The sequence below is a fragment of the Colias philodice genome, chromosome 14 (genome assembly GCF_061535455.1).
Source record: "Colias philodice isolate Cphi_HAF_F1 chromosome 14, ilColPhil1 Martin Lab GWU primary, whole genome shotgun sequence".
Taxonomy (NCBI): Eukaryota; Metazoa; Arthropoda; class Insecta; order Lepidoptera; family Pieridae; genus Colias; species Colias philodice.
Genome location: NC_143099.1, coordinates 1,934,677 through 1,945,538, shown reverse-complemented (window position 1 = coordinate 1,945,538; position 10,862 = coordinate 1,934,677). Strand labels below are relative to the sequence as shown.

The 10,862-nt window shown below is 31.0% G+C and overlaps 2 protein-coding genes and 1 long non-coding RNA gene across 4 annotated transcripts in view; 1 reads left to right on the top strand and 2 right to left on the bottom strand.

Moving 5' to 3' along the window:
- The window catches only part of LOC149482663 (uncharacterized), a 382,500-nt gene that overhangs the window by 283,961 nt on the left and 87,677 nt on the right, over window positions 1-10,862 (bottom strand). The window lies entirely within an intron of this gene.
- LOC149482668 (SRR1-like protein) lies at window positions 5-945 on the bottom strand. Its single transcript, XM_089703314.1, has 2 exons — window positions 774-945; window positions 5-698 (listed from the first exon to the last, which is right to left on the bottom strand). Exons 1-2 carry the CDS (start codon window positions 914-916, stop codon window positions 11-13), a joined length of 831 nt encoding a protein of 276 aa, XP_089559440.1. The 5' UTR covers window positions 917-945; the 3' UTR covers window positions 5-10.
- LOC149482664 (uncharacterized) overlaps window positions 3,235-10,862 on the top strand; it is a 94,876-nt gene continuing 87,248 nt past the window's right edge. Inside the window, exon 1 of one of the 2 annotated variants that reach the window (XM_089703235.1) lies at window positions 3,235-3,443. In XM_089703235.1, the coding sequence (XP_089559361.1) occupies window positions 3,306-3,443 (138 nt within the window). In that variant the 5' untranslated portion in view covers window positions 3,235-3,305. Of the gene's footprint in view, window positions 3,444-7,180; window positions 7,545-10,862 lie in introns of those variants that run through there. The other variant, XM_089703236.1, reaches the window with a different exon arrangement.

Genomic DNA, 10,862 nt, shown 5'->3' with positions numbered 1-10,862 from the left:
ATTCAGACCTTCAAACAATATTCAATTTCTCAATCATAAGAGAAGTTATGAACTCCTCGGTTTCTTTGTACTCTGGTTTCTCCGTCTTTAACCAGAAATCTGATGGAACAGTGTGCAATTTTTCTTTTGAAAAATAATGAATGGATGTATTGTTAAAAATGTCTTTGTAAATAAAATTGTTCTCTAACAATACTTCAGTTGTGTATGGAAATATTTTATGTATGTAGGGAACAGTCTCTGATAGCACTTTGCTTAACTGATTTTCAGTGAGCGCAGTAAAGCTGTTACATACAAGAATGCAATTTTCCAAATTTATACCCCAGTTACTCCAGAGAAAATTATTTGTCAACTGTTTAGGACAATGTGGTAAATAAACTAAAGTAATGCCTTCTTTTGATATTACATAACTTCCCTCATTGTTTTTTTCTATAATATTAAGGTTATTGCGTTTTAATAGTTCACACTCTTGGCTAGTAAATATAGGATCATGTACTAGAACGTTCGTTGGCTCTACAGCTCGTGTAATGCATAATAACAACGCTAATTGATATTTGGAAATATTGCACTCTCCTATGTGACCGAGACCAAAACAAACTATTTCTGTGACTTTTCTATTCTCTATAATGTTACTCACACTCTTTATAACGTCTTTTAAATATTGTGATTCCTGTAAAACTTCAATAGCTGAATCTATTTGCCTGAAAATTAACAATAAGTATTTTTAGAAATAATATAACCTCAAAAATTATATATACACACAATTTTCTATTTACCTTTGAGCTTTCACCAAATCTATATCAATATTTTGTACGGAAAAATCAGACGGTTTTCGGGGCACTTTAGTCGATTTATTTTTAAAAGATTTTTTCGAAGAAACTATTTGAAACCCATCATTGTCAAATTTCGGTTGTGACATTTTGACATTTTTGTGTACATTTGTGAAGATACCAGCTTTTTGGACGTTTGTTTTAATCTGTATTATTTTTGTAAACTTACATTATTATTAAATAATACGTTGATTACACAATACAGTATATTTACTTACAGGAATGAGGAAATGATTATTATATATCTTCCGAATTTATATGAGATATATTTTTCAATTTCATTTCAATGTTGCTAACCGTCATATTACAACCACAAAAATATAGATGTATATTTCCATGATTACAACAGAGTTAAAGGTACTTGTGAAGGTGCGACTACAAAATATAAATATATTTTTAATCGGAGACAAACTTTATTATTATTAAAGGTTGTAATATATTATATTCTACTTCACAAATGTCTGAAAAATTCACGCCTACTATTTAAAGACGAGCCAATGTATTTTAAAGAAAAAATACTACAACATTTTTTTGTTACCAAGCAGTAAAGTAGGAAAATACGATTTTACGGGTCTGCGGAAATAACATAGTTTCATAACCCGCATGTTTTAGGATTCTTTTGATTTTATGCGCATTTGTAAGGTGTCCTTCCAGCATTCCACACACACAATGATCCTACATACAAAACTATACGTACAAATCATATACCTACATATTATTTACTAGACAAGATGTTGGTTAACGATTTGAAAATAACTATCGCTTTTTTGGCGCTAACTATCTATTTTAAGAATCTGCATAAGTTTATTTTCGATCGAGAACAACTAGCAGTAAACGAAACATTTATTGCTCTCCTGCAAAGTTTTGATAGTAATGTGCAAAATACTGTATTTAGATTCAACATTTATACACAGTATTTATAACTAGACTTACATATATATATACTTACTACAACTAGACTCGTCTATATGCGCTTTTGAACCGTCAAAATACAGAAATATAATTTAGTTAGTAGCAGAAAATTCATAATAACTATTGAAGAGCTTACTTACTTTGAGCCTGTGACTTTGCTTGCGTGTATTCCATAATATTATTGCATGTCAGCTGTACATTAATTACCATCCCGTAATGCTCTCACATCAAAATATGTTGTTTTCTTGAAAAGATTAATCTTTTGTGATTTAAAATGTGACTGGCAAAAGAAAATTGTTTTTTTATTGGATGTTAAAATGATTCCCTGACTATCTGTTTATTCAATAAAATGTACACTATTAATGTATCACGATTGATATACATATTTAATGTCGAAGTAATATGGTAGAGTTTTACTACGGAAGTATATTTATTAGTTATTACATTAAGAAATGAGTTAATAAATTCAATAAAAGAGCGTATTTTTAATATTTATCATTTAAAAGCCGGCAAAGCACCTGTAAAACTACTAGTGTTACAAGTAGGTACTTATGGGCGGTGGTGAACTTCAGATGGCCCACCTGCTACTTTGCTTGCTCTGACATTAAAAAAAATCTTGTTTAGTTCTTGAGATATTATTTTTATTACATAAAACACTTTATTTTAAATGTAATAATAATTTTATGGCAAAATTTAATTTATAGATCAACTTTACATTTTTTTCATAGTAGGTAAACTATTTACTAAGTAACTAACTATTTAAAAAATAACTCAGGTTTTATAACGGTTAGATATAATGTATTCCGAAAGCAATTAATGTACATAGCCCATAGATATATGGAAAATAACCGGTAAGTACTTAATTGTTTTGTTTTCCAATGTACCTACTACTGATTTCTTATAATATTAAAACATTAAAAAAATAGGTAGGTACATAATCGCTAATTTGGTTTTTATACGTATAGTATTCAAATAGAAAATACAAAGAAAATAGGGCAAATATAAATTATTCATGCCCTTTCGAAAATTTCTCACAGGTGACTATTATATGTGGAACTGTAACAAATTCTATTATGACTCCTACAGCGTCCTTGGCGGAGTATGTAGGTTTGAAAATTACCTACTTACATGGAGGACGAATTGATGCGCCGCATAGCGAGTGATCTATTGTCCGATATAGCAGGTGCCGCATACGAAGATACCTCATTCGGGTCACGTGTCCGTATTCGTTCCAACATACCGTAACACAAATAAGGTAACAATAAGTGTAATGTATATTATTGACCGTGTAAACTTTGTCAAAGGACGACGTCTGGATAGCCCGCCAAAAGGCAAATGTCAAATTCGAAAAAAGAATTCGCCCCGACCATAGAGCTCACTTTCTAAACATCGCGGTCGCGTTATATTATTAATGCATATTCGTAATTAGTGGGTTAATTTATATAACTTAATATCGCGTTGAAGATTTTTTTTATGAGTTAGTTTTAGCACGTCCGTTGGTCGCACCCATCGTTTCGTTTGTTTTGTGTTGGACGGTGTTCATTGAACGGTTGGTGAGCAAGGACAATGGATCGGTATGTTGTGAATCGTCACTCGAAAAGGAGGAGAAGCAACGATGGCTTGCTAGCTAAATGGAGGAGGAAGTATGTCACAGGTCTACTCTTGGGCAGGAGATCTTGGATCGCCAGTGGATTTGATTTAAACGTAAGTAGCAAAAAAGTACCTACTTACCATTTTGGGTCGTATCAGTGGCCGATTTCTATTATAGTATAGTCTAATTATTGGTTAAACTTTAAGTAGATCACAGGTAATGTTTGATGAAAAACAGAAAATTTCAAATCTACCGCACTATGGAAATTGAGGGTATCTAACTGTTTATAAAGTTTTACCTAAATCACGTGTAGGGTTGACCGCTAGGTACGTTACTAAAATAACGACAATAGACTACAAAAAACAAACACATAAGTATTTAAATATGAATCTCTCATTGACCTATTTTATATTAATTTCATAAAACCTACCTAATAAATTAAAATCTTCGTCGAGAATCAATCTATCTATTAAAATAAACCGCATCAAAATCTGTTGCGTAGTTTTAAAGATTTAAGCATTCAAAGGAACATAGGGACAGAGAAAGCGACTTTGTTTTAAACTATGTAGTGATTATATACGATATACAACTATATAATATGATATTTATTATCTAAACTTTCATCAAACTGAAACTCGTATCAATATAATATGTACTATTACGTTACATGGAAGTGAATAATTACCCGTCACAATGTTTTATTAATCAACAATCGCGCAAATAAAGTCATGTTAAAAATATATTTAGCAATTAGAAATTATATTATCTAACGTGGAAACGTGATGTGCAAGCACGACACGTTTTTCAGTGTTGCTATCAATCTTAATAAGTATCGTTCGAAAAATTAAATTGGCAAAAAAACAAATGTGGAATTAACTGACATAATAATTATGTAATAAAAACATCTGCTTTGTGACGATTATAAGTGGTCCGATTACAGTATATTATTATATTTTTAAGTGTATCGATATAATTTATATATACCTATACGATATAATTTATATTATATATATACCCTATCCTATATCTCGTTTCTGCCGTTTATACAATGATTTATCCAAAAAATTTCCCGATTTTGATATATTTGATCATCGAATAAACATATTTAAAGAACATGTTTGTCAAATAGTGAAATGATGTCCTAGTTGTCTAATTTTGTAATTTTGTTATTATTGTATAAGAAAGCATTATTTTAATTATTTTAATTGTCTTTCTCTTATATCTAATATTTAATTATTGATTTTTTAATTATGATTTTATTGTAACACGCTTTAAATAACTGTAAGCTGTATCTCATTATAGTAGTAACTAGTAATTGTACACATTTTGTTGGGTTGCGATCTGCTCCCGAAATTGATATGTCGCCTATGGGTCCGGCAAGATCGTGACCTGTTGTGTGTATTTAATTTAAATAAATAAATAAATAAATTTCGTTTTTTGTATATTTTAAGAGTGACAAATGAGTAGGTAGTCTAAAAAAGAGGGATGAGGAATGAAGGTGTGTACAGTGGAGGTATTTGAATACAATAAAATAATTTAAATTTGCGCAAATCTTCTGATTTGTATAAAATATTTAGTTTAAAAAAATATCTAGTACTTATACGAATATTAAATTTGAAAGTCCTCTCTATCTGTCACCTTTTAAGTACTAAAACTTGATATTTAATTAAAGATTTGTATGCGAAGCGACTCTTACGCGATACGAACGAAGCCGCGGGTAGTAGGTATGCTAGTGTTCTGTAATCTCAAACATTATTATACAATGTTATACATATTTATTAATACATGTTCCGATTTACGTAACACAATATTAATCTTTCGATCGTCTCAATTAGTAGATAATATATTTAAGTTGTCATATTGTTTTTATTATTTTTACCGTTAGAGCAACAATTAATTAAAAATTTAATGCAATGTTTATGGCAAAGCCTGGTCATTAACTAACTACCTACATAATTATTAAAATATTAAATGTAAATATCCCAGTTTTGTAGACGCATTATAGTTATTGGTTAACTTGCAAGATGTCTTCATACTTATATTGCGTACCTAGTCCGAACTATAAAATTATTAGTAATACCATGTAATACGCATTTCATACTTTAGAGATTCTGAGACGATAATTTTTTATTATTATACCATTTCCTTCAATAAAAACAAGTACAAAATATTGGGATCACTTTACTTATATTTGGTTAAGTTAGTATGATTTGTTGACGAAATCGGTTTTTGCCATTGCAATATAAATTTAAAGAAAATCCAATTAAACAGGCTTATATTATTAATTGAGTGCGCAATAAATATTTCATTTCACATTACTACAATATTGCTAAAGTAAACGTGCAGGCGTAAACCGTAAAAATTACAGATTTCAAACTTCATTAACAATTTTTTATAAATAGTTAAAATTACAATTTGCAAGTATTTATAGGCAATTAATAGGCAATAAATAAATAAGAGTACAATATCTTCTTTGGGAATAAATAAGGAGTTTTATTTCTGTAATTAAAAGGGTTAAGTAGGTACCTATTAGGTACCTCATATTTTATTTTATTTCGTCCCTGAACCTCACAAATTAAGCTTGATTTTTAAACCCAAATGATAAACATAGATACTCAATTTGTAGTATATTTACATTTCTTCCCTGATGCATAACTAATTAACTATAATTTAATTATTAAAATAGATTAATATTTATTTTTTACAAAACATTCTATTTAATATTTATGGACCAAAACAAACTGAAATAGAATCTTCAATATAAATATTTAAAAACAGACAAATATGCAAATTAATCAGGAAGTTACACACGTATCGTTACCATTTTAATATGCTAACTGCTTCTAAAATCGGATAAACTACATGCTCAGAGAAAGTGGAATTTTCTTCTGAATAGCAACGAGTTTATTGCAGCTAAATATAGTAAAAAGGTTTTATACCTCCATCGATAAAAATAAGTGAAAAGATCTGTAGGGTTCCGTAACAACGTTGAAATATCCACATGTATGTATTTTAGTGATACAGTAATTCCGTAAATGGAAACATAATTAGGATCACTAAAAAGTCATCCTTAGGATGTAAAATGTCGTAAATATACAAAAAGATGTTTTCGCATGGTAAAGAAACTCGCTCCGTGTACAGTGCATCCTTTCCGTACCAAGTTTTCCTAGTATATAGCCATATACAATACCTTTGTGACATTACATACTATCTACTATCACAGACTAATAATAATATACTACGTATACAACTACTATCCATAATTCGCTCATTAATTAAAGTTCAGCGTTAAATAAAAGGTTTTAATTTAAAACATTTGAATTTTTTAACTCTTTCTTAACTACGTATGTATGAAAATAAATTATACGCTCTAGTATTAGAGCGTATAATTATTAATTTATTTGACAGAGCCATAAATACCAAATTATCGATATTTTTTAGTAATTTTAAATTATTTATATTTCATGATATTGCAATAAAAGAAAAAGAAACACATTTCTATTCTCGAGGACGATAATATAGATTATAGAGTTTACATTTTGTCGATAAAAAAAAGGAATGCTTCGATTTTAGAGTGTTTATTGAAATATTATCTAGTAATGAAACGTATATTCTAGAAATATTGCAAATATAGTAAATTAATCGGGATTGATCTCATATAGTCAAGGTATCGCAATAGTCAGGCCAAACGGTTATCGACACGAATTTTGCAAGCTATTTCGAATAAATTTATACCTTACTATCAACAAAATAGAGACCAAATCTGTGATAGAAAATATACATATTGCAACAGTGCCAACTGCCAACCCAAGTCGGCATTTCGTACTTGTAAACATTATACTTGTTTGTGGTTAGTCCAATGCACAACGTTAGAAGGCAACGTTCCGTGTCAAAATTTTATATAACAGCTGTTTAGCATACAAAATTCAAGAAATATTCATTTAATTTAATCTAAATTAGATACTGCACGGTGGAAGGTGAAAAATAAAAAAAAAATTATAAAAAAATCTGAAAATTCGCGCGCATAAATGACATTAAAAAATGACAGTGACTTTTGCGTATACAGCCAAAATTAATGCGGACAAAAAAATTTAAAGTGATTTTGAAACTATTATTATTTAATTAAATATAATTGTGGTGGAATTAAAGGTGACGATATGCCCCAGATTTTCTTCAAAAAAGTAATGGTGGTGCGGGATCGTAACGACTTCGAGGTAAGTCACTTTCACTTTCCGTGTTGACTAGGGCTTTTATAATCTATGCCCTATGCCAATGGACTCTATGACCTTATAGAACTAACCTTTTATCGTATTCGAATTATCCCAAGGACTTCTAAGTTATAATACTCCATGATAAAGTCATTGTTTTGCGGTTCTTATTTTGCCTAAGTATATATACCTAATATATAATATATATTATAAACTAGCTGCTCCGCGCGGCTTCACCCCCGTGGCTCCACCCCTGTTGGTCGTAGCGTGATAATATATAGCCTATAACCTTCCTCGATAAATGGGCTATCTAACACCGAAAGAATTTTTCAAATTGGACCAGTAGTTCCCGAGATTAGCGCGTTCAAACAAACAAACAAACTCTTCAGCTTTATAATATTAGTATATAGTATAGATTTATGGTGTCAGTTTTTCTGCCGTTTGAATTTTTTATAAATGGCCGACACCAAATACTCGATGATATAATCCAAGAAAGCTAGCTGTTGACTATAGATAATTAATAAAATTTCGCTGCCAACATTCAACTCCTATTGCATAATTCTATACAAGTATGTTTACGTCATTGAATAACAAACTATTTATTTTATTTATTTTATTGCTAAGTAACTACGACACGCACTTTCAGACTGAAATATTTACATAGAGATAATTTTCTAATATTATAAGTTATAACATAGGTATTAGGTAAATATTTATTTTAATTCCGGTAAGTTGTCTGTAACATTTATAAGGGTTGAAACTGCAGGGGATGAAAATACAAAGGTATTTGCAAAACAGCTGGCGCAAGATCACTGTTGGTTCAAGTCGTTCAACACTGATTATGATCACATGCTTATTTAATTGCGGGTATATTAATAATAATTTGAAATTTACAATAATTCAAACTCAAACGTTTATCATCCAAGATCCATACATTGTGCTGTTATGTATGTTTGAAAATGACAAATGTCCATATTTTTTCTAATTTTCGAAATCAAAGCTAATTATAAATCGTAATAATATTTACGATCGACAAAGAGAATGTTTAGATAACAAGTACGAATCTAAGACATAGCAAGGTCGCCATGTTGTAATACAAGTATCTATCGATGGCATTGCGTGTGAAAATTTATATGATACAATTATTAAAACTATGTTAAATAATTTATATTAAAACTATGTTATGACGATTCAAAAGTGCTTCTAGAAGCAGTCTCATTCGATAAATGAATATTTAAGTTTGAGTTTGTTTTATGTCGTAGTGTGAAAACTGAAAAGTAAGTACTGATGATGCAACTAAGTTAAAAAAATATTTTTTTTGTTGATTCACATAAGATTTCATTCTTCAACAAATTCAGCTGAAGTATTATGGAGAAGTCTTTGATCAGATTTTACCTGATAAATAAATGTCAAGTTCTTCTAATCAAAAGTACAAAAAGCTCTTAAAGCAACAATGACTGTCATATAAAACAAGTAACTGGCAGTATTAGTAATCCAATTTTCATCTTTTACTGGGCAACAATATAAAGCTTGATATATGTATATGTTACGGCTAAAGGTAGGTGAGAACATAAACTTAAGATTAGCCGGCTAAACTTAGGTTTATTTTCGACGAGGTGTTAATGTTAGTTTGTTCTATCTTTAGCCGGCTAAACTTAAGTGTAACCGCAGGCCCGTGGCTAAAAATGTCGGGGTGGGTAGATTTGGTTACTATAATACATGTAAGGAACAGGGCGAGTGTTTTCTGGCACTTCGCCGGCTGCTGCCGCAGCACGCTCGCTGCGCTCGCTCGGCTCGTGCGGGTCTTAAGAGTTCTAACCTAACCTAACCTAGCCACCAGCTTTCTGCCCTGAGTCGGGGTGGGTAGATTTGGTTACTATAATACATGTAAGGAACAGGGCGAGTGTTTTCTGGCACTGTGCGGGCCCCTCAAGCCCTCCACCGGCCCGGCGCTAACCAAATCTACCCACCCCGACATTTTTAGCCACAGGCCTGCGGTTACATTTAAGTTTAGCCGGCTAAAGATAGAACAAACTAACATTAACACCTCGTCGAAAATAAACCTAAGTTTAGCCGGCTAATCTTAAGTTTATGTTCTCACCTACCTTTAGCCGTGACATATATATATCCAATTTAGTAATTTTAGGTCGAGATAATTGTTGTTATTCGGCCCCATTTATGGCTTAGGTTTTAGTAACTTGACGACCTTGCTAATCACTGTGTAGTCACTTGGTAGATTCTAAATAGATAAAAGTAGAGTTGTTAACAATTGATAATTAATTGTTATCATTAAAAGTAACCTTTATTTGAAGCATAAATCACAAAACTAGACACAATACCAAACGATACATAAAATTTTTCTTAATTTAAAATTTCAGATACCTATTTAATTTGTTATGTTATGTTATACTGATGTTAGGTGTGAATCGGTGTAAGAAACAAATGTCACAGGACTCTGATACTGTGCCAATACCTTTATTGCAGTTTTCCTTAGTTACCTTAAGCACCTTACACACGGGTCAATTTTCTTCGTGCGGCTTGTCGCTTCACAAATCGCCTCATCAAGCCGCATCGCTACCCTAACAGATACTTTAGTTGCGAACTTCTAAAATCCGTTTAGAAGTACGCAAATATATAAAGTATTCGTTGATTTTATGTCAATATTTCTCATGATAGTGTTGACAATTTTTGGAAATTCTTTTACAAACAGAGAGCTACAACTTTCGGGTCCAGTGTCCAGGCTATATCTCAAAATATATATTTATATAATATATTTGCCTCTATCCCAATTTCCCAGTAATAACAGTACCTTCAAAAAACCTACATAAACCGTCGTTACAAGTCTATAAACATGATTAAGTATGCACATCGCATTTCGTACACGGCCTCCACTTGCGAAACTGCAACGCTCCTGTCATGAACATATTGCCAGCAAATTGCACTTGCCATAAATGTAGCAATATATTACGCATATATTAACGTGCTAAAATATGGGGAAAGTTATATTTAAATTAGCGTAATTAATTTATATTTTGAAGGTTACTATTTGTTTATGAAACTAGTGTAACAACAATCGGAACTATGGAGTAATGCTGCGGAACCAAGCCTATATTTACTTACTAGGCGCTTGGACTGGCTTCGCTCGCGTTGAAGATAATTTTTGAAATCGGTCGGGTAGTTTTAGATTTAGAAAATCGAAACAAACAAAAAATCTTATCATTTTTAATATGACGTATTAGTTTAGTCGTAACAAATTATGTGTAATTGAGATAAAAACACGATTGTAAACTTTAGTTTTATACCATGAGTAAGTATTTACTCAGA